At 48.1% G+C, this 24,518-nt stretch overlaps 2 protein-coding genes across 2 annotated transcripts in view; both read right to left on the minus strand.

Moving 5' to 3' along the window:
• BLK (BLK proto-oncogene, Src family tyrosine kinase) overlaps positions 1-6,933 on the minus strand; it is a 36,251-nt gene extending 29,318 nt beyond the window's left edge. The window contains exon 1 of the mRNA XM_009488940.2: positions 6,854-6,933. Coding sequence (XP_009487215.2) covers positions 6,854-6,933 — 80 coding nt within the window. The remainder of the gene's footprint in view (positions 1-6,853) is intronic.
• The window catches only part of LOC104026899 (L-threonine 3-dehydrogenase, mitochondrial), a 168,055-nt gene that overhangs the window by 74,722 nt on the left and 68,815 nt on the right, over positions 1-24,518 (minus strand). The window lies entirely within an intron of this gene.

Raw genomic sequence — 24,518 nt, forward strand, 5'->3', positions numbered from 1 at the left:
CCATGGCAAACTTGGCCTGCTCAGCCCCCTGAAAAAGTAGGGAGTAGTTGAAGCCAGCATTACTGAAGTGTAATTTAGAGCACCACCTTCCCTAGGCCACTCAGTTCATAGCCATAACATATCCCCAAAGAGAAAATGGTATCCTTTTTTACAGAGAAAAAACCTAGAGCAAGAAAGGACTGATTAAACAGTTCACCCCATATTAAGGATCTCCTGGGGAGAAGCCACGGGTATACAAGGTGTGCACACTGTCCAGCACCAAAGTCTGCCCCAGCCCCTGCTTTGAACCAAAGGCATTGAAAGGTGTGGCCTAGAGGTCCAAAACAACTCACCCCAAACCCCCAAATACTTGTAGCTAAGCAAAGACACGTTGGCTTCTATTCTTGCCAAAATATCTCAGGGTCTGCAATGAACATGGAGGATCAAGGACTGGATGTCCAGGGACCAATGTGGTTAGTCAGTTCCCCCAAATGTCTGTCTGGTGCTGTGTTGTGATAGTCAGACTCCAGCAGATGTGTTCAAAAAAGCTTCCAGCAAACCAGACTTGAAGGAAAAAATATTCTAGTAAAAGCCACTTTTTTTGCTTTCTAGCAAATACCTAATATTTCAAAAACTGGGACACTGAAATGAGGTTTCTGACAGAGCCATCCCAATATTTTAAGGTGTTATTTTTTTGAAATGTCTTCTCCCTTCTGCCTCATTTTTATTTTCACTGATAAAGTGAGAAAAATGGAAGGAATTGGTGAAATATTTCAGGATAGCCCAATACACGTTTTTCCTTCCAGTCAAAAGTTTTTCAGCATTCAAACTTCTCTGAGCTTTTCTTTGACCTGAGTTTACGGACAGCCCATCCATCTGTACCCAGGTCTCAGCAGCACTCCGGGAACTGACAACACAGTTGGAGGGGAAGTTTCACCCACCGAATCAGCCACAGCGTTTCCTCCAGCAAGTTCATTTTAATTTGGCAACCTCCCCTCCAGGTTGCAACCAGGGTTTGCTTTGCTTGGAAGATCTGGTTGTCATGAAATGGCACATGATTTGTTGAGTGAGCTCTTCCCGCTCTCCCACTTGCAAATTTGTGGAAGATAACTTTGTGCCTGAATTTCTGATTCTGAATGGTGTTATTTGCAAGGACAGTAAGTGAGAGTAGCTGGAGTTCCCTTTTCACCCAGGGAACTGCAAGTTATTGTTTCATGTCAAGGCTGGATGATAGACAAGTTTTAGGTACCAACCATGAAAGGCACAGGGTCTACCTATGTGTTGGACATCTATCTACGGTCCTTGTTGCTATCTCACTGGAGCGTCTCAGGCTCTTTGATATACTGTGCTCCTGAATGGGAGATACATACGTGGCAATTGCCATCTTTTCAACAGTTAGGGGATGTGAGATATAGCACGAGTTGGCAATATGTTTCTACAGCCAGTCATGTCACCAAGATGACCTTATGAGAGGATTGATGGACCATTTGCAGGATGGTGGATGCATATTTTGGGATTTCGAGTTGCTCTCAGTGACAACACTGGTGGGGCAGAGTGGGAAAGGGCATGGAGGAAGGTCAACCTCAGCAAGTCCCATCAGGGGCTTGTGGCCGTCCCAATTCCTCTGACTGTTTTAGAGGAGTGGGGATCATGCTCTAACCTGTGCATCTCCCCATGGAGCTTCTGTGTCCAGGGGGACATTGCAACCCCTTTCTGCACAGCGCTGAGACTGGAAGCACCTCTCTGCACACTTGTACAACCTGAGCTTTCTTCCTGCATGCATGTGTTGAAGACACATCTGTGCAAAGCCGCACAGAGAAGTGAACAGCATATCCCAGCACGGGCGGGAAACGGAACTGGTGAAAAGTCTCCCGCAAAGGTCACTCGCTCCCACCCACGCAAAAAAGACATTAGCATAGCTCTGGGTATTCACAGTCCCTACGAAATCCACTGGTCATGGTCTCCAGGTGGCCTCTGCAGCCTTCGGCAGCCAACACGACCATCCTTCATGCCAGCAGGTGCTACACAAAATCCCAAAATAGCGCTGCAGACAAATGTTGTCAGATGCGGAGAGCTACTGGTGAGCTCCCAGACCACAGTTGCTGGAGTTTTCATTTTTTAGAAAGTAATCTTTTTTTCTAAAAAAACATGGCTGAGTTGAATGTACGTTGTTCCACAGTGTTTCTGCTTCTAATTAATGGTTTTTAAAATTAGCTTCACAAAAAAAAAATTTGAGAAAACTAACTGATAGTGCTTCTCCCAGCCTTTTTTTTTTTTCCCAGTGGAAAAGAACTCTGGGGGAAAACAGTAACTTAGAAAAACATGAAATTTCCTTTTATAAACTTACAGTTTCTCACACCTAAAAATGTTTGTTCGTATTTAATAACTGAGAGTGGGGAAACTTGTTTCCTCAACTTAACTCAAGTTCAAAAAAAGATTTATAAAACAAGTTCTTTTTAAAGCAACCAGAAATTAAAATGGAACAAATAAATTTTAAGGCAACACAAAATTTTTCTGTATGCTTGGAAAGTTAGAGCAAAAAATAGCCCAGCTTAGCTGCTAAGTTTTGAGTAAAAATATTTGACGCAGAAGTCTTCCTGGAAGACACAAGCAAGTCTTTGCTGAATAAGTCAATAGACACCAGGACGGTGAGCTCTGTGTAGCACCCAGCTCTGAACGCATGTGGGACAGACATGTGGGTCACAGGAGCATTGGATGTTTGTATAGGACCTCTAAAACATGCTGTGTGTCCTGTGTTGTAGGAGAACAGCAGATAATTTTAGTAACCTTCAGAGGGGCAGCTGAGGCGACATTTTGGCTAGTGAGAGCTGTATGCAGGTACAGATGTTTCTGCAACAAGGGGCCAAGGGGAGGTCTTCTGAAGATCCATCACAAGGCCCTGCTCCAGCAATGCTTTTGCTGGCGTTTGGATGACATCGTCATGGTGGAGAGGAGAGGAGAGGAGAGGAGAGGAGAGGATGTGACTAAATATCGTATCTCTCCCCCATCTTCAAAGAGGATTGGAGAACGTTCAAGGTCAGGCTGGACGGGGCTCTGAGCAACCTGATCTAGTTGAAGATGTCCCTGCTCATTGCAGTTCTGTGATTCTATGATTCTATGAACATACCCTACAGGAGCAACCCATCAAGCTGAACTCCAGGGGGACCAAGGAGGGGGACTGAGGTCCAGTAGAGATGGACACAAGTCTTTGCTAACCACAGGGTTTGGAGACCTGCCTTGCACCTGTGTTTGGCCTGTTTTGAATGCCCAGGGTGGGCTAAAGCAAACAGGACAGTGTCAAATTGGACCTGCTGGATGCACTTACTCCTTTTGTTGCAGCAGATCAGAAGGTAGGATGGAGGTACGTGGGCTAAGCCAGGCGCTGCAAGCATGGCCTTATTACCCATCCCATCTTTACAGTAAGCCGCGCTGCACCATGGGCACACCATCTACTGCGGTTGGCTGGTTTCCGCTACCAGAGCAAGAGAAAAGTTGTTTCTGATGTGAATGCAGCAATGTCTTCTGCAACAAGTATGTGGATGACACAGAAAAACGGCCTTAGGATTGCATGGGCGGGCATGGGGAAAAAACAAGACAGAATCTAGCAGAAAAACAGAAGTTTCTGCTCATCATTTGCCTCACCCCTATGAATCTGTGCCATGGAAAAATAGATTAAGACCCAAGCAAGCCAATAGTGTTTCACTGTGAGGGCAGGTCCAAAAAACCCCCAAGCCCAGAGAAATTACAAAATGACCCCCCTTTCCATTCAGATTCTAGGGTGGGTCCAACAAAGTGTTTTTATAGTTTACCAAGATTAGAAATATCACTTCATTTTAAAACTTCAGCATGTCTTTTTTAAGAAAACACATTTTAAAAGGAAATAGCATTAAAAACTCTAAAAAAAATTACTTTGAAAATGCAGATGTAGACAATTATGAAGGGTTTTAAATGCTGAATTTCTCTTTGTGTGTCCTTCCCCTACCATAAAGAATTGCTGAAATCAACTCATTTTGCATACAATAATTTAATTATTCCAGATTTGCATTTTCACATCAGCGATAAGTAAAAAAGTTCAGTAGAAAAAAAAACCTCCCCCATTTTAATGCACATCCCAGATGCATTAAATTCTCTTTTTCCTCAACTAAATAGCTCTTCAATACATTTCCTGACCTGGCACCCTTGGATTGCTTTGGAAGACACAAAACCAGAGAATTACTGAAGACTTTGGTGAGATCAGCTACTTAAATAGGAATGAAGATTTGCTACTGGTTTGCTAAGTGTTTTCTACTGTGACTGTTTTCTGCTTTTGCTGGGTTTTGGTCAAGTTCTTTTTATCTTTTTTTTCAATGATTAGCGGCTTTGTTGCTAGGAGGTGGTTAGAAGACAGCTACAAACAAGTGTGCTGTGCTATAAACAGCATTGACCATGCCGAAGGTCTTTCTCAGAGGCAGAAGATGGAGGCTACAGCCACCGTCCTGTAGGACACCGTGGCCAAAGTCTTGCTGAAGACCCCTTCCTGCAAGTGGGAGAGCAGTGAGACGTCCTGTGATGATGCACACAGCACTGGGTCTCCAGCTAAAATCAGGGGGACTTTCATAACCAAAAGCTGCTGCTCAGTAGGACCAGGCTGTGTGCGGAGGAATTACAGCAATGCAGAAAGTCCGCATGAAGAGCCAGAGAGCCTGGAGCATCATGGTTTTTGCTGGGGAGCAAAGCAGATGTCTGGCTTGCATGTGGCATCCTTGCAGGAGAACTGGGAATATCCTACCAGCTATGTTCAGATCCCATCCAGTCCTGGTCCTTGTTGGATAAATATACCAAGCTGTATTTGTGCTTGCACTGAGGCCTCTTTCGAGCAGTCTGGCCCATGTAAAAGGTTTTTGAGGGAGCATGAAGGGGAGCCCCCAGGAGCAGTGAGGCTCTCCAGCTGATGCTGGTGAGGTGCTAATGTTGGGGCTGTGCTGCTCCAGGTCCCAGTCTTGAGCACAGCCAGTGTGGCCAAACTGGTCTCAGCAATGTCTGTCCCCTGCCAGCCCAGAACAGTCAGAGAACAAATCCAGGAGCTGTGTGCTCCTGTGATTTACCCCTTGGTGAGGGGTATGCATTGCAGAAATGAGATTGAAGCCCACTGGCTTATTTTGGGATCTCTTGCTACAATCAAATCCTAGCCAGCTTGACCTTTCTGCAACTTAAGTCTGCCCTGAATCTACCGTCTTTCTTAAGGCTTTGCAGGTGAACCTGGCCCAAGCAAATGAACCACGCAAAAATCTGGCTGTTTCAGGCCTTTCTGAAGAGCTGGGACATCCCGTGGGAGAAGGTTGTGTGTGAGGCTGGCGGGGGCCGAGCACACAGATTTCCAGGACCCTGAGTTTAAGCAGATGCAAAAAGTTTCTCGACAGGGGGAAAAAAATAAAAAAGATAATAAAAGCTTCTTGCTCTCTCCAGAAGTAGAAAACAGCCACCTGTTGCCAGAGTGGTCATTCGCTAATCAAAACATCTGTCTGGAGTTAAAATGGCTGCTTACATTGAGCATTGCGCCCTGCTGGAACCTGGCAGATGCTCAGCTGAGCTGCGGGCCAGGAAGCAGAGCCAGGGCTTGGGGTCCCGGGGGAGGGAAGAGCAGCAGGGCAGGCTGCTTATCCCGCCACCCTTAAACACACTTTCCTCATGAGCTCACCCCAGGTGTTGCATCGGTCTGCTGGGGATGGCTCTGTGGGACCTGAGTTCCTGCAGCACAGGGAGGTGGGATGCACTGGACGGGGAAAGGAGGAGGATGGGGCCAGGACAAGCAGGCACTTCTCTTTGGGTACCTGGAGCATCTCTGGGCTTCTTCAGGTGTGAAAGGTCTTATCATGAAACTGCATTGGTCAATGGCAATTTCTGCAGTGGCTGGAATTTCAACCCAAATTTCAACTCAAATCTATCTGGTGCCCAAAGTGTGTGTGGGCCAGGCTTGTGGGTAGGCTATAGGCAAGTTGGAGCACAACAGGGAGAAATCCTCTCCAGAGGCCACCCCTAACTGAGGTCTAAGTCCCATAGAAGTGGGCACAGTCCATGCTCGCTTGGCCAAAATGCGTGATACTCTGGTTTACAGCACTTTGTGGGCACATCACGGTGGTCTGTAGGGATGTGGGGAGGTCCTGGTCCTCACAGCCCTGGGGACATGAGGAGATGGATGGGAAGTTCCTCCACACCTCTACATGTGGCCACCCACATTCCTGCCCTGGGAAAGGCCCTTCCCGGAGGCCTTGCATCCCAGCAGCTGCCTCTTCCTAGCAAGGGGACAGCATTTACTGGGACTTGCTACCCATGTCCCAAGAGGAGCAATGCAGCTGGTGGCAGGCTGGTGCTCAGGCATTCGATCCTGTCAGGGACCCCCATCTTGGGTTGGGTCTCAGAGGGAATGATGCTCCCTCCCACCATCCTCAGATGAAGCAAAGGGCTGTAAGGAAGGATGTACAACTCCAGTTCCCCATGTGAACACCTCCAACCACTTGGAAAGCCATGTCAGAAATAGCTACTAGTGCAGAGCCCTTCCCCTACTCACCACAGCTGTGTCCAGCTCCAGAAAGCTTTCCCCACACATATACCCTTTCTTCCCCCACAAGCCCTGGATTTTAGTTGTCCTCCTCTCCTTTTGCAATAAACCAGGGGAACAGCATCCCTGCAAACCGTCCCTCGGGGCTAGATCTTAGCAGTCGCTGGGTAGTGCCCCCATCATCTGTCTACCCCACAGATTTGGGGAAGCAAAAAAAGGCAGGCACAGCATCATGTGAAGGAGGGATGGGAGAGAGGAAGAGGACAGAGAAAAACCTGATGGGCTTCTCCCCACCCTCAGGGGAATGTGGATGGGGGTGGGATGTTCCCTACTTGCCTGCTTCCTACGCAGCTGCTCCTGGAGACACGATCCGAGGACGGACGAACCACTGGTCCGACCCATGACAGATGCTCCATGGGGCTGAGGGCCCTTGCAGAATTTCTCTGTTAGAGACCTCTGGCTCCCACCACGTCCACACCATCCATGGGACTAACTGCTCTGAATGTTACACCCCCAGATTGCAGGAGCAGCCTGATTTTGCAAATGCTTTTAATGGGCTTTCTTTTTTTAATCAGGTCTTTGTGTCAGAACTGACTCTTTTCTTCCCCCCAAGGATTCCTTGCTCTATTTTGAATATAAAAATGATCATCTAGGAGGGGGTGGGAGTTGCAGTTCCCAGACAACCTGGCCAATGAAAATAGCAGTGAGGAAGGCGAGAAACCCAAAGAGAATCCAGACACAAAACCCAGCAAAACCCACAGGCTATTAACAGCTGTCATTAAAAAAAGCTACAATGACTGTGAATGGGTTGTGTTTCCACTATGTAAACCACCAAATTTTAGGAAACAGCTGAATAAACTGGCTTTGCAATGATCTTTCCTTTCTGTGATTAAAAAAAGACCTTTTTCAGATGAAATGCATCTTGTTCCAGTGAGCCCAAACACTCTATGAACCCACTCAACCATAGCAGCGTGGTCTAACGAATGAAGACCTGGACAGGGACTTGTGGGTGACTGAGGAAGTGACTTTTTCATTCTGCCTCAGCATGTTCAATAGGGAGACTGAAACACCTCTATCTTAGGAGACAAATGTTGTATAAGAAGCAGGATTTGTTTCTACAGACTCCTGAGGCTTCCCCTAAGGTGCATAAAGAGCTGGCTTCTCCGCGGTGTTTTCAGTGTATTTGTTTAAGCTGTTGCAGAGATGAGGCCCCCAAAACACACTGTCTAAACCTCTGTGGGTAATTGTATGATGTCATTTTTGTGTCATATGGGGCAGCAGGAGGGAAGAGGCCCTTGGTCTCAGCCACCATGAGGAATGACCTCATGTACTTTGCACTTCAACTGCTCTCACTGAGAAGGACAAATACAAGCCAACATCTGCCGAGTGTGATGCACAACCTAAAGGTCACCCACACACTGGTGATGTTGTTTACAGGAGGAAAGGCTTCACGGAGCAGATCTAAGCTGAGGTCAAGGTGAAGGACCTTTGCCAGCCATAAGACCCAAGGACAAGATGAGACTGGCTGAGGACACGATGCTGTGTGAGACGGGAGCAGCTGCTCCAGGATGCATGTGCCTGATGCCCCGGCAGCTGCTCATGGGGCTGTGAAGTGCCGTCCCCAGTAGACCCCCACCAGACGCATGGCATGGAAATCAGCCTTGGCTCTGCAACTGCTCTGTGCTCCTGACAAAGGAAGAAAACCCTGTGGAGGGCTGTAAGGCTGGCTGGGCCACGAGTGCTCGGGGGTCACACCATGCCCCTTATCCTAGAGGTCAGCACAGGGTGCTCTGAAGACAACCAGGACAGACACCCACCCCATCGCCCCTCAGCCAGGTGTGCTGCAGAGTCAGGCCTGCTGTTTGCATATCAAGGAGATACAGAAATGAGGAAGCCTTTGCAGATTCGTCAAACTTCTCCCTTGCTGGCTTGCATTTTGCCTGCTCAGTTCTCCTCCAGCTAAGGGCAGGGGAGAGAGATGGAGGTGGTCAGGTTAGGGCTGGCAAAGGAGAAGACAGCTTCAGGGTTAGCTGGAGCACTTTGAGCTTTAGGGCAGGGGCTTGTCCTTTGGTGGAGAGCACATCTGAGGTACCTGAACTCTCTTTGCTAAGCGAGCTTCACTTCCTATTCCTATGAAAAGGGAAGTTGCTTTTTTTAAAAAGCTGCTTGTCATCCATCGCTGAGGTAGGAAGGAGGTGCAGCAAAGGCTTAGAAATAAGCTAGTGGCTGCCAAGTCATCTTGGGAAACAGGGCAATAGCGTGGCAGCTCCAGACAGAAACCTGCTTCTGATTTGAGACATGCTCCTGATGCTGACAGCGGGGAAACCCAGCAGCTGCAGCTGGGCTGCTGCAAAGACCCTTCCAGCGACAGCCACAGTTCAAGCAGCTCAGAAGCAAAAGGTAAAAATAAAAAGGATTAGATATGGTGTGGTCTGCCTGTTGCATCCTGGGGAGGTTTTTTGGTATCTAATATAACCTGGCTGTGCCCCTGCATGTCAGCTGGGGCACGTCCTTGTATCCTTGTGCCTCCTCTGTTTCCTCCAGGCTGGGCATCTCATGGCCATGAGATGAGACCCAGAGTCAAGACTCCCAGGCAGAGAGTGCCTTTCTGCAATTTGCTCACTCAGAAATCACGAAGCGACAGCCCAGGAACGTCCTTTGAAAGCAGCTGGAGGAAGACCACTGAGAAAGCGTGTGAAAAAGGGCACTAAAAAGAGAGAAAGTCTCTCATATGCAGCCCATGGGTGACTCCAGATGGGCTCCATCTGCCCCGCTTCCCCAGCCTGAAAATGCAGGCTGTAATCTCACCCAGCTGAGTAGGGTCTGTCTGGCAGTTGTTTCTACCCTGTTTTCATACGTCAGTCCTCACACGTTCTCCAGTATCTTTGCAGGCCGCTACACGAGCGTGCAAACCCAAGGGCGGCTTGTCTCTGCTCCCTTTACAGCTCCCTGTAAGACATGCATGGAGACCAGAGGCCCAGCCCATGCAGTAAATGCCCATGGGCTCTTAGGCTTGCCAGTAAGAAAGACCTCTAGGACCCACCACTCCACAGGATATGAAGAGGGACCAGAAAATGTTGCAGCCTCCCTCCAGATGACCCACAGCCCACCAGGATGACCCCACAGCCAGACACCTACACCGGTGGCCCACTGCATAGCCTCCTTCTGCAGCAGCGCCCACTCCCACTGCATTTTATCCAGTTCACACCAAACCGACAGTGTTCCTGTTAAGGTGCCTGCTGCAGAGGTGACTCTGGCTTGGATTTGAAACCACCGAAAGGGATGAAACCACCTCTCCTCTTCCAGCTGGCCCCCAGGGCTGCTTCCCTGTACTGCTGCTGTGAAAGCTGGGCAGCTCATTCCCTCCAGATGTTGTTTTCACAGTCTGGCCATTTTTTTTTCTCTTCCCTGTTAAGAGTGAGTAGCCTAATTTGCCATCTGAACCTCCCTGTTTCCATTCCTCTAACAGATTAAAAGCTTATTTAATGCAACGTACTGTTGCTCCTGGAAGACGCTGATGCATTAAAACCAACCCACCAGCCTCCATTTTGAGCACTTAGACTTTTCAAGCTCTCTGAGGCAGCAGCTCGACTAGCAAAATAGGCAATATCAGGGCTCGTTCTCCCACCCTTCAAAATTAGGTGGCTGCGTCCAAACCCCTTGTAGTCCCCATCCCGTGCTAGCTCCTGGACTGTGTTTAGGAAAGTCTAGCCTTATTGCTCGGGTTGCACTGCCTGCCTGTTGGGTCTCGGCTTTCCAAGAGACAGGCAGTCGCTTTTACCTTGATTCACTATCCTAAATATGTCACTGTGTTTGGGATGACATTCAGACACAGGCGCCTTGTGTAGCCCCAGGTACCAGACCACCCTGAGTGCAGGGTGGTGATGGGCTCCCTCTTGTTTAAATAACTACTGTTATTTATTTCTGAATCCTGTGGGCATTGCAGGGCAACCTCGAGGGACTGGGATGAAAACGCAGCAGTGACTTTGGCTGATGGTAACTGGGGATATTCTGCTAGTAGGGACCATAAAGAGATTTTGTCTGTCCCCAGTTAGGAAAAGCCTTTTTGGAGGGAGGAAGTGACTTTTTTTCTTTTTCTTCTTCTCACATATCACATATAAATAAGAGAACTAATGAGGAGAAATGCAAACATTTTAAAACAGACACCTTTCTGGTGACATCATGGAAGAGTGAATTTCCACTGTCCGGAATCAGTACAACCACTTGCAGAAAATAGCCACTGGAGAAGCATCTAGCACAGCCCTCTGCCCCAAGGCAGGATCAGCGCTCACAAAACCTTGCTGAAGGAGCGTGTGGTCCTTGCTCCCAAGAGCCTGCCCATGCTGAACATCATGGTGCTGATTCTTCTCTCCTACCCACACCACTTCTCCCTGCCAGGTTTCCTCTACACTGCTCACACCATGCCTACTCTTGGCTACTTGCAGCAGCCAAGACCCTGCCTCAATATTATTTTCCTATTGATGCTAGTAAAGAAAAAAACGCACCATTTTTTAAACCCTTATTCAAAATTAGAAGATAAGCTTGACTTTCAGAATTAAAAGAATATTCAAACTTCCCTATGGTACTTGAAGGAAATAGACACATGGCAGAACAAGGCTAGACCTTGCAGCCAGGTCTATTGCAGAAGTCATTATTCACAGCACAGTAGTGATGCGGCTGATCCACTCTCAGGTTACCTCATCTTTGATCTGGTCTAATTCCATTGCATCAGAGCCAGAAGAAATCTTATTTCCTCAAGTTTCTTGCTTTGCCAGTGTCCATACTCTTACTGGCATCAGCAGGACAGGTTGATGTCCATGCAGTACTGCATTCAAACAATCAGGATTTCTTCCCACTGGCTAAGGCATCTCTTGTACAAAGTCCCACATTCACAATTCCCTTCTATGCACAGTTGTTATTCACTGGCAGCCCACCCAGTGAGTTTTACACAGAACCGTTTTTTCCCACTTTTCCACCAAAATTTCCAGGAAAAAAAACCTTCCATGGGAAATCGCCACCCTTGAAAAGTCCTGTCACAAAAACACCATGTATATTGGCATCTTTCACTGGAAAAAGAGTAATTCCCCATGCAAGTTCGCTATATTAATGTCTCAAGCAGCTGCGGTCTTCTTCCTGTGCTTCTAAAATGGTGAAGGCCAAATACGTAAGAGACAGCCAGGAAATACTCTTGAGGTAAAAGTCAAGTTAAAGCTTTTATATCAATTTCTCCATTTGCTTAGTATGACCGTAGTTCTCCCTCCTTCTATCATGTATTGCGGGTGACGCCTTATTTTTCCACAGATTAAATTTAACCTCTATTCAAAGCCCACTTCTCAAGCATCATAGAATCATAGAATCATAGAATGCTTTGGGTTGGAAGGGACCTTGAGAGATGATCGAGCCCAACCTCCCTGCAGTAAGCAGGGATTGAACCTGTGAACTTGGCGTTATCCCATGTTATCCCATGTTCTAACCAACTGAGCTATCGTCCTCCCATATACATATTTTGAGATGTTCTCCCCCAAATTTTCATGGTTCCAAGCCATTCACTGTTAGTAGCTATTCACACAAACGTGGATGCCATCATGGCTCAGGTGTTGGGCAGACAAACATCTGGGCTGAAAGAAGTCCTGCAGCTCCTCTGCCTGCAGCATTTTGCCAAGGTTTTTCTTTCCCACACCAGGCTTCCATGCAGAAGAGGGATACCTTCTTATGAGGACACCTTGTGTGACCTGACGGTCCTTCACCACTAGCCACCATGACCCCGGGAAGCACAGAGATCTGAGAAAAGGGGAGGCTGTGACCTTCTGTGTACGAGGGTACACCTTAATGTAATAAATTGGGACCCCAGGGACCTGGGCACAGGGCCAATCACCTTTTGCCTCTTGGCCGTAAGGATCCTCAAGCAGATGGCACCAAGAGTTTTTTCAGCCAACCTTCATCCACTGAAAGTGTTGCATATTCAACCACCAGTAAGGCAGACCAGACATCCTGGACAACTGAATAATTTTTCACTCTTCTACCCTCATTAGGTAGCAAAGGATTCATTTGTAAACCATGTGTTTTCTATTTCTGCTCTGTCTCCTACATGCCTGAAGCACAGGACCCAAAGGGTCCTGCACTCTGCTTTTTGATCAGCAACGCATTTCACGGTTTCCAGAGGAGCAGAAACGATCAGGGACATTTGGTCAAATTTGGTGAATAATTTTGTAAACACATAAATAAATAGAGGGGGAAATGCAGGAGAGAGATTTGGAAAAGCACATTTCACTTCAGAAGTCACATATATTTCGCAGGATGGCAGAAATGTAGGACTGGCTTGTAGAAGGTCATTAACCTGGTGGACCTACATTGCATCTGAGACACTGCCTAATTTGTGCTTCAAAGCTTTCAGTGATGGAAATGCCCACTGCTCCCCATCCATCTATCCCAACCCTTCAATTCCCATAGTCTTACAATGACTTCCTAATGATCAGCACTAATTTCCTTCACTGAAAGACCTACAACTGCTTGTCTGCCCACGGTGGACATGAAGTTTATTCCTTCCTTCTTCGCAGTGGCTCCAGCAAATAAAGCAACATTCCTTCTTGCAAAAATTCCTCATTGATCACACTCTCCACACCTTTGCTCAACTGTCTCCCTCTCCTTTTGTCATTTATAATTGGGTTTGGAAGTTTGAATAGGCAAGCCCACAATGTTTTCCGAATTAAAACTGACCAACATTAACAAAAACATAACCAACATCACATTCACGGTGATGTCCAGCAGTGCAGCCACTTCTTCCACAATGAGCAGCAGGACCCTGAGGCTGTAATCTGTTGCCAAGACCTCTGCCAAGGGTGAATTGCGTCCTTTTTTAATCTCTTCAGCTGCTTCTAATCTTGCGATGCGGTGCTGACCTAACAAGAAAGCTGACTTGCACCACATAAAATGAAGCCATGAATGGAAACTTTGGAGCTGCCAAGGGCTCCAGCAGGATTTAGCCCCAGGTATCTTGCTAAATTCTTGCCCGTGATTGAACCCTGTGGGCCTGCTGGGAATGACTGACTACAGGGGAGCTCATCCACATGGAGTCAATGCTTGGTTGCCTCCAGAGTCTCGTCAACCATGGAAGAGCAGCGAGGAAACTCCCTTTTTAACATAAAGACATTGGAAAGAATGAGGGGAAGGAAGGAAGTCAAATAAAGATGAAGTAATAGCATGCCCAAGTGCTCCTACTCTGTTCAACACAGCATCATGATCCCTGTGAAATCCATGGTGACCGGTTTCCACACCTGACTGAGATGATAAAAAGCGTTGTCTGCACCTAAATACGACCTCAAGACCTTTTTGGATTCTGATGTGCCCATAAAGGTGCCACTGAGAACTAAAGGCTGAAAGGTCAGTCAAGAGGAGAGTCACAAAGCAGAAATAAAAGAGCTGATATCCTTGTCTGAAATGGATACACAGCCCAAATTGTGCAGAAGTGGGATGCTCAGCCTAGGATATTGTGGGCTTATTTAACAGGGGCTGGGGAGTGCAGCATCTCAGCTGAGAGCCCAGGGTATGAAAGCATGCCAGAACACCCCACGCTGATTAAGCAGAACATGGAAAATCATTAGAAAAGCAGATAAAGAAAAATCAGTAGCACTTTCGCAAAATTTTCACTTAAATATGCCTTGGGTCTTTCCTCCTCCATCAGAAAATTCAGCCTTTGACTTTATAACCCTCAACGTGCAGTGATAGCCCTATTTTGGCAGAACAAAACAAGAATGGGCCAGAAGTTTTTTTTCACAGATTTTTGTGCCTCAGTATAATGATAATGCTGCAGGAGGTCTGGGAGAAAAAACAAAACGTGGGCAAGAAATCACAAGTTCTGCAGCCCTCAAATTTTCTGATAAAAATTACATAAACCTTGACAGAATGACTAATGGAGCATATTAATGAGGGTGCCTTTGCTGCCCTGCAGCTGTCCTTTTTTCTTCTTAATTTCCATCTGCCTTCTCCAGCACGTACCAGAGCAGGGACCACGTGTGCATGCTCTGCGTGCAGCGGGAACCATCGCTGCTGACAGTGTACGCACCTTGTCCTGATTTTGCACTTTTAAAGATCCATAATCAATTAAATATTACAGCAGCCTTGCAAGAAAGGCAAGAAATGCCCCCATTTCACAACTACAGTAACTGAGGCACCTTGAAGAGCATTGGCTTGCCAGGCATCGCTGGCCACAAAGCCCCAAGCAAACACCTGAGTAGGTCTGCGATGCAAATGCCTTACAACACTGCAACTGCTCTTCCCTGCTTCTGAGCTATCCAGGCTCCAAGTTAGAACACTGTGGACTTTTGAGTCTGGCCTAAATTTTAATCAAGAAAGTTATGGACTTAGTGTAGACTCTGCATGTGTGGAGATGGGAAGTGACTGGGCGAGAAGCAGTAAGTCCGTCCTTCCTGTAACTCCCTTGGACATCTCCAACTTGCCAGAAGCTTTGTCCACAACCTGCATTAAGCTGCTTGAATGAAGGAGCTGGTGAAAACAAAATCTTACCTCCAAGGAGACCATCCAACCCATCTGTGGGGCAAAAGAATGTAAAGATCCTCAGCCCCAAATGTGCCTCTTGGCAGAAGGGGAATTAAAATCTCAATCCTTCTCTGCACTGTACACAGCGTGCACAGGTTCAAGTCAGCAAAGGTTGCTGAGTTGGAGCCTGAGCTTCCAAACTTCCACCTCCCCTTAAATTCTCTCTCATCTCCAAGGAATTCAGCTGGAAGAAACTCATTCAACCCTTGCTATTTAAAGGGCTTTCATCTACTTTTTTTTTTTTTAAGAGAAGGAGGTTGATCTGTGCCCAAGAGAAAACCTGCCGGGTCAACGTCTGACTTAGAGCATCAGTCCCACCTCAGAGAGTGCCCCGATTTCAGCAGTAAGACACTGCCAGAAGGAAAGAAAGAGATGCACCCTGCCCCAATCTGCAGCAGCCCATTCTCTTGAACATCCCACATCAAATTTTTAAGGGCTTAATTACTGCCAGTCCATAGACAATTGCCAGAGATGGGCCAAATCTTTAAATGCTCTAAGGGGATACATCCAGTGGAGCTCCAGGCAATAAACAGGCAGCAGAAATGAAGCAAAGTTGCTGGAATATCATTCACACTTACCTGGTGAGTCCTATGTTCAGATTAAATCATATCCTGCTTGATCCTAGTTGTCCACCAGACTTAAAAAAATCCCTTGCAGGGTGCGTTCTTATGAACATAAGCTCATCTTGATAAGTTTTAATCCTTAGAGCACGTAGAAAGAGAAACCCTAATTCTTCTTGGCGTTGTCAGTTGACTGCTGTTAGTGGTTTCCTGTCGACAACAGCTGAATAACAAATCAAACCGGTTTGTTACACTTATAGCAATTAAGGGCTGGTAGTATAACCACACCGCTCATTTAGCGCTAATGTTAGCATGGTGTCTACCTTAGAAGAACCGTTACCCACAAAGGCTTAGTGGGCTATAAAAAGTACTGTCCTGCTACAAATGATGCCCCCAATCGCTCTCGTTGAGGCTGGTGTGAGTTGAAAGTCGTGCCCTGGAGCCACACGGCGGTAAAACTGTCCTGTAAATGGGAGGAGAAATATGGGTCCTTGAGTTTTCTAGATTGGCCCATTCACAGCTAAGAGCAGTCTGAGCCAATAGCAGGGGTGGAGATATTTATTGCATGCGCTTAACCTTTGGGAGAGTTTATCTCCAGTCAGGTTCTAATCTGAACAGTTTCCCCTTTTGCAATCATCTAGGTTACGGTGCTGTAATGTTACTCACTTTCCATTTGAGGTTCTGTTTCTGTTTAAAATCTCGTCTAAAGAGAGTGGTCGTGTTCCTCCTCAGAGATGGCTGCCTTTCAGCAATGAGAACCACACAGCTGATGCCATTTAGGGCACGGGGGGAAGAGAGGTACGGGAGACAGCTGACAGCACATCCTGATATCTCTTTATCACTTATATGTAAGATCTTTTAAGATCTTCCTTCCCTCTATTTTGTGCAATTAGCTACTTGCTCTATTGCAAAAAGCTTTGCCTGGGCTGAGCACCCAGCGCCTACCTGGAGATGTTATGGGGAGGAATCAGCTCAGATCTCACTACACTGAGATGTTTCTGTGCCTGCTATCCCAAAGAGTCTTTGGGCACCTTGCAATACTGTGAAGCTCCATCATTCTCATTTCCACCCTGACCAGCAGAGTTTCAGACCCACCAACCCACCTGAAAGCCAGAAAGCTGGTGTGTGTTCCCTGCTGATACTGCTGGATTTTGGACAGAGCGCTGTCGCATCGAGACAAGCAGAAAGGCAAGTCAGCCAAAGCTTCATCAAACAGGACAACAGGGATCCTGCCTGAGGCTGGTTGAACGATGGGCTGTTTATCAACTCTTTTTTGGGATGAGGGATGACAACTTTCTGTAAGAGAAAGTTGAATCTTGGGTCTCAGTCCTGCAGCTTTAGGTAGCGTCATTGGCTGAGATAACAGCCTGGGGGATGGTGACAACCTCCCAACTATGGATCTCTCCTTACAATAGTGGTCATCAGGAATGTTGCAAACATTTGATTTTACGGTTCATTCACTAGGCTGAAAAGCACAGCAAAGCAGAAGAATCTAACAAGCAACAACGCTTCACTTGCTTTCATTTTGATGCCCCAAAAAGGGGTCCATTTGATCCAGGAACATGAAAAATCAAACTGTGGGCTGAAAAAAAAAAGTCAAAAACAATTATTCATCTTTCATTTTTTGCCCTGAGCTGAAGCTATTGTCCAGACTTAGTTCGTCAAGCCACCAAGGACTGAGGTGAAATTGTGTTTTCTGACAATCAGCTACAAAACCAGGAAATTTTACCCAGCTTTTGTTAGGGAGGTGAGCAGAAACTGACTCTGACACCGAGGGGGGTGACAAGGACAGGGACACTGCAGCTTGTCTCTTCATCATTCATTCATCCCAACCTAAAGCAGGTATCTGAGATGGGCTTTCCTAACTTTTCCCTTCCTTGGCTCAAGAAGCAAAGGAAATGAGTTGAGCATAAACAAAGAATTTTTTAACTGAAGTCTGGGGAGATGGTGTCCACCCAAGATGCCTCCATTCTTGTGTTTTTCAGTGAAGATGTCTTACTGGGCAGCCAGGTAAGATCAGAAGGGGAATTTTGGGTTCACTAGCAGTTCTGGAAAATAATTTACAATAAATATTTTGGGTGAAAGTGGAACTCAAGTCCTTTTTCCTGCAAGGTAGGGAGGTGGAAAAAAATACATATCAGTCCTGAGATTTTAAATCTCAGAAGCAAACTATGGGTTGCTGCAATGCATTGGATTAACAGGTTTATCAAAGGAAAGTCATTACAAATGAGCCACTTCAAATCTTTGGAAAAGGTTTTGATTTTCTTTGGAAGTTATTTCTAGTTCTTCAGGGCTTGGGAACATTTTTGGAGTTGGAGGGAGGAATAATTCACTAACAATATACACACTTGCAAAGTTAGTTCTGGAGTCACCAAACTGATTTCTTTTTACCCATGAAAAACCAAGTGGGCTGAAAATTTCCACCGTGATTTCAGTAGGACTTCAGGCATAATTGTCCTTTGCTTTTGTTTTTGATGTTTACTCACCTGGGAGAAACCCGTGGAGAAAATATTGCTGATACCCTGAGGCAACACACAATGCAAAAAACATCACGATGTTCCATGACGGAGAAACTTATGAAATCTGATTTCCTGTTGATGCTTTGCTGTTTTAACACCCTGGTGGTGCTCACTGTGAAGCTTTTCCTCTAGTGGACTTAGCCTCCTTGCTCCCCTGCTCAGCCACCTCTTTGCATCTTTGAAACATCTTCTCCTTTACCAAACTCAGCTAGAATTCACCAGAAAGTTTACAAGTTATTTGGTGGGAGGGGTTGATGGATGGACCAACAATACCATTGGTTTGGAAATTCAAAGGAAAACAAAACACCAACCTCTGAAAATATTGAGAAAGGAACCTAATGGCTCACAGGAATGGTGTTTGATTGAGGAGGATCAAGGTTAAGATCCATTCCAAATAGTGGTGAAATATTTACAGCGCCTTGCCGTGTTCTTGAAGCACTTCACATGCCACTGTCTTTCCCCTGCATCCCTATATCACTACTTTACCTGCATCTACAGGAAGTATATATGGTCCAAAAACCAGCTTCCCTGTTGCTTGCACCTGTTTTATGCTGAAACAGCCCCAGCACTTTCTGCCACATTATTCCAGATTCCCAGGAACCCAATTCCTCCCTGTGCCATGTCCCAGTAATTGTCAATTAATCTGCATCACATTCTAGTCTGGGCCTGAAGACAGGGGTGGACAACCCTTTCCATGGGAAAGGCAATTCCTCTGTCCCAGCATGCACACCATTTCGGTGGGGTGAGGGCTGGATGCTCAGCATCATCCAGGAGTGGAGCAGAGCAGGGCCAAACGCATGGGTGCAGGGGGCTTGTCCTTGCAGTGGGCTATTTCCCCTGTGTTGCTCAGAAACCTTGTGCCATCCCAGCCGGGAAAAGACATCTCTTAAACAAGCTGACCCAGAGGAAACAACAGAGAAATACTGAAAAAAGCCACTCCCAGGCCCCTCAGTGATCCATGGAGATGGGCAGCCAGGCGACCACAACCCTCTGCACATCATCTGTGTTTGCACCGGTTCCCTTGGGGTGACCAGGGAACAGCATCAGCTGGAGACCTGCTGCCCTCTGTAGGTGCATCTGCCACAGTTCCATGTTGACTGACACTCCAGCCACGTCAGAGGACTTTCCTGGTATAAGCCCCTGTGCAGAGAGTGGAGGCTGCACCTGGCTAGGACAGGGTGGTGATGGCTGAGGGCACCACTGCCTCTTCTCCCCATCCCAGCCTGGGCAGGCTGAGCCCCAGGAACTTTGCTTTGGGGGAAGGGCATTTATTTGGTGACCAACTGAGAAGCAACCGTCGATGCTCCTCCAAGATGCTCCCAGAACATGGTCCTACAGAATGGTCACATTTCCCTGCCGGGATATCTAGCTCCTCCATGCTCTGTTGGCAGGATGCCTACAAGGAGAAATTCCCCAAAGCCAGGAGTCAGGGCAAGAAGCAGATGGCTCAAATCCAAGCTGCATTGAACTGCTGCTGTTATGGAAGAGGAATGGACATTTCTGCCCATGTCTGGTGATACAGACGCAGCTCAGAAGGTCCAGATGAGATTTAGCTGGGTATAGGGCACATCTACCTCATAGCATTTGTGGCGCTCAGATTGGCACAGGAGATTTGGGTTTCTAAGAAAGTCTGGAAGAAATTACCACTACAGCAGGCAATTACCAGCTTGGGCTTTGCAAAACCACATCCCAGAAGGGACCCAGGCTTTGGATCCAAGTCTTCCCAAGGATTCAGGTGTCCTCTGGAAAAGGTGCTGTGCCCATGAATGCTGTGGGACGTAACTCCAGGAACTGGCAGTTTCGGTATCTCTGAGTGCAACAGAAAGGCCTCATTTCATCTGAGCAACAGAAAAAAATCTGAACCATAGGTACAGACAGTGTATGTATCTAATCTCAGGTGCCCACTGCAGGTGGTTGGGGTTAGAGCGTCATCACTGGGAGCATCACTGCTCTTCAGCAGCTCCTCACCACAGGTCTTTTGGGTGAAGACAACTTAAACGAGATAAATTCAGGAAGAAAAACATTCAAAACCTCAGAGGGACCTGGCTTCAGCCTTTCACTGGTGTCTTATAGCAGCTCATTTTAAATCCATTACATGACTAAATTAAAAATAAACATTTACAGAAGAGGGAGCGTGTGACAGTGTATGGCCTGTTACTGCAATGAGATAGATGTCCAGCCTTGGTAGCGACACCTCTGCTAGTAAATTAACCCATGCTAGATCTGGTCGCTGGCCCTGAGGCCAGCTGACCCTGTCTGGCCACGTCTGTGCGATTAAATGCCCTTGGCTATCAAATCTGGGTGGCTGCATCCAACTTGTCTGTGGGGAAGGGACCCTGGTCTTGCTCATTCCTGAGCCACGTCCCAGAATTGCCCATCCCACATCAAAACCAGGCCAGGGATTGTGTTTCACCAGGCTCCTGTGCCCATGCCCATCCCCTGACACTGTTTGGTTCATCGGCATGGACCCAGGTTTTGTTTTGATGAGATGTTGCAGGAAATGTCGAACTACCCGTTTGCTGCTAAGAGCTTAAATGCAGCTGTAGCTCTGTGTCAGATGGTTTTAGCATGAAGGCAACAGCTCTTCCATCTCTCCAGTCCCTCTCCATTGTCAGCAGCCCCAGGAAGGGCGGGTGCAAGCCGTTGGGTGACTGCTTGCAGCACAGCAAGAGCTGATCACCAGACCGAGTCTGCATATGTACATCTGAAATCTGACAAAAAAGGGTGCTGGCAAAGCAAAAAAAAGAAAATGTAAAAAATTGCATTTGCATCAGAAATGTGTAAATGCTGTTCTTCACTCTTCAGAGTCTGCACTGCTGTGTCTCATAGGGCACCCACTCCCCCTGTGCTTGGTGCTGTGCAGACACAGCACCCAAATTACTGGGGGGGTCTGGGGCACCCCCCGTCTGGCTGGCATTTGAAGGGAGGTGGGAAATCCCAGCCCTGCGATGCAGTTTGTAAGGCTCTTGTTGGGATACTGGACTCAGGAAAGGGCTGTAAATCTCTCCCTGATGCCCATGGGGGAGAGGAAGGACAGTCTAGGCAGGAGAAGGGAAGAAAAAAAAAAAAGGAGGCTGTGAGGGGGGTTCTCACAAAAGCTGAATGTGGGAAGGGGCTGGATGGTTAGGTGTCGATGGCCAGCGCTTAACCCTTCACACCACCAGTTTCACAAACACGGCCAGTGATCCTGAGACACCAGATGTGCAATAGCTGCGCGTGGGGACGGATGTGCAGGATGTTTTTGAAAGCTGTCTCCAGGCTTCGAGGGGTTAACCTTCAGGTCCTGTTGAAGGAACGAAACCCTCTCTGTCCCCTGCCTTTGATTCTGGCCCCGAGTCAGCCAGCAGCTGGGGTACATGCTTCTATCCGTCCCTCCTTGGAAGCAGTTAAAATGTTTTCCAGCCCCACTGGGGGAGACGTGGGAGCAACAGGCGCTTTCCCAGTACAAAAGACAGGCAAAGGCTGGTTTCTGAGCTGGTTTCTATCCAGGGATGGATGGTGCCAGCAAGCGAGTACTAGCCACGGTGCCCAGAGATATCCACCCCAGGGCTTCCCGCAGATGCTGATGCAGCCTTGCAAAACTCTCCTCCACACACACGCTGACCCCTGGGCAAGCCACGGCATCTGGAAAACGGTGTCCCAAAGCTCTCCGGAGCGCCGAAGGACCCTAGGCTCCTTGCAGAAGTGCTCATAGCTCTCTGTGGCATGCAACGGGAACAGCCCTGGGGACACCAGTCCCGGTTCGTGTTGGGAAAAGCCACAGGCTCCTTTGGGAGTACACCGGCTCTCCGGGCATCTGCTGCAAGCCTTTTGGGTTCCTGCCCTCGACAGCACCCCTTCATCCCTGTTACCCACGCCGAGGGCATCACTACCCCTCCTCCCTCGTTTGGGTGCCGGAGTCGGAGGATGTTTAGGACCCGGGCTGTGCAGCTCCTCCCTTTCAGGTCTCTCCAGGGTTATTGCTTGGTGGGAGGTAGGTTCAGGGCTTGGTGGTATGAATGAAAGAGAGAGAGGAAATCTGGACTGAAAAGCTCAAACTGGAATAGCTCGCCTGTCTCCAGGCAACAGGCCTGACGCAACCGCTGGGGGGAAAAAAAAAAAAAACAAAAACGTCCCTTAAATAAAAAAAAACCTCCACACAGAGATTTCTGAAGCGAGACAGAGAGGAGGATGAGACAGTCTCCTGAAGGCACTGGTGACACTGCTCTGCAAATACCAAGTTGGAGACCCGAGGTGGAAGGAGGGAGCCAAGATGTCTGTGCAGTCTTCCCTCTGACTCGGCTCCTGGTAAGTTTGTTGCTCGCGTTGGCTTGGTCGAGCTGGGGCTGGGGGGGAGCACAGCCACCCTGGGGACACCCCGCTGTACCCAGGACGGGAGCTGTCTGAGAGATGCCCAGCGCTAGAGGTGATCCCTGGCTTTTCTAGCCCCGCGGAAAGCTGTAGCAGCAAGGACCAGGTCCCTGGGGAGCATTGGGGTGAGCGCGATGGGGATCCCGTGCACCGTGAAGTTCAGCACTGGGGTCTGGCGTGCCGGCTACGACGTGGTGGGGCTGGGGGCTTGCATTGTGTCTGCTCCCCGCAATCTCCTGCCTTGCCGAAATCCCCTGGAGATGGCCAGCATGGTGGCTCCCCGTTGATTGGGACAGGCTGGAAATCAGGGAAGGGTTTGAGTCTTCCTTTGCGATGAGGCTTGTGGATTTTGCTCTTAGCTGGGAGCGGTGTGGGGGTACTCACCACCTTCAGGGGGACTTTTCTGCACTGCATGAGGTGTAATGGGGAAGAGTCTGGCCAGGTTTTGGGACGATCACCTGTTGCTCCCGCTGCCCCCTCCCTGAGATTTCCAAGAGCCCCAGAAATGTTTGTCAGCTTGTGCAGTGCAGGCATAATGGGATAAGCGTGGTGGCCTCACAGGGTGTAGCTACCTTTGATTTTTGAAGCAGGCACTGTGTGCTCAGCGGAGCAGGTTTCCACCTGCTCAGGTCTGTCCCTTGCAGCTCATGTTAACACTGAGGGGTGAAAAAAAAAAAAAAAATATCACGCAGAACTTCTTCAGAGCCCTTTATAACAGCTTGGGGCTAATTGCTAAAATAATACTGTCAGCCCACACCCCTCCCAGGACCAGCGCTTGTGCAAGCCCAGCCGGCGCACCCCGGTGCGATGCACACCCCTGCACCCACACTGCCCAAATCGCACAGCCTGCACCCTCTGTACTCCATAGACTGACACCTCTCCCACCACGGGCACCCATGCAGGGCTAAGGAGACCCCTCCCTATTTTCCTGTGATGCTCCCTGTATTATCTGGCACTGCTCTGCCCTTCGGAGCTTTTCTACATCAGGGACCTCAGCGGAGGGGGGGTAAAATGGTTGAAAACCAAGTGCCTTGTTTCCAGTGAGGATCCATGTGTGGCTGGTACCATGTTATCTCGGCTTTGTCTGCTCATCCCCTGTATCCTATGGACTCCCCACTTTTCAGTGGGAACAAGCCTGTTTTGGCTTCTATGGATTTTCTCTCTGCCAGCCATCATTTCAGCATACTGGGGCTGTTGCTGTTATTTGGATCTCAGGTCTCCTCCACTTTTGGACGCCCATTGCAGCGGTACCTTTTCATGGGGGGGGATCTGTACAACACAAAAATAAAGCAGAATGGGAGGGATCTGGCATCTCCTGGGCTCTGAGCTTGCAATAGCTCCGCAGCCATTAGGTGTTTGCAAAATGTAGCAGAGACACTGCAGAAAAAAAAAAAATAATAATAAGCAGCCTCAGGGTAATGTAGCCTTTCTGGGGGAAGGCAGTGGGGGTCTGTTTGCAACCAGCGCACCTTAAATAATATTAAATAACAAAGTGCAGCTCAGCACTGGGAGAAGACAGGTCTGACTGCGGAGGTTGTATGAATATTGCTCGGGCAGCCGCCAAGGCGGGTAATTGGATGGGACAGGGAGCATGTAAAGGGGATTAGGGGATCGCCGGGGGGCTGACCCTGCTCCCCCAATCACTTTAACTTGGAGCCATGGGGTCTCGAGCGGGAGCTGGCCCTGGCGCTTGTCTCTGCAGGGGGTGAGCTCAGTGCTGGGCAGAATGAAGCCCAGCAAAGCCAGAAAGAGGAATTTTTTTTCTGAAAATATACCTTTCTGCCTCCCATGCTGCACTTAGGGAAAAAATAAGTCCTTGTGCTAGTCTCCTGGGAAGAGAGCATTTCTCAGCCTGATCTGGCTCATTCCCAAGGAGTCACAGCCTTTCATATTACCCTGGTCGCACCGGCACAGAGGTCCCTGCCTGCTCTTTCCTTGCTGAAACGTGGCTGTGCTTGGGGTGGCGGCAGGGAAAATAAGGGAAGGAAGCAGTTCTGCTAAACCACAGGTACTTTG

The sequence above is a fragment of the Pelecanus crispus genome, chromosome 3 (assembly GCF_030463565.1).
Source record: "Pelecanus crispus isolate bPelCri1 chromosome 3, bPelCri1.pri, whole genome shotgun sequence".
NCBI lineage: Eukaryota > Metazoa > Chordata > Aves > Pelecaniformes > Pelecanidae > Pelecanus > Pelecanus crispus.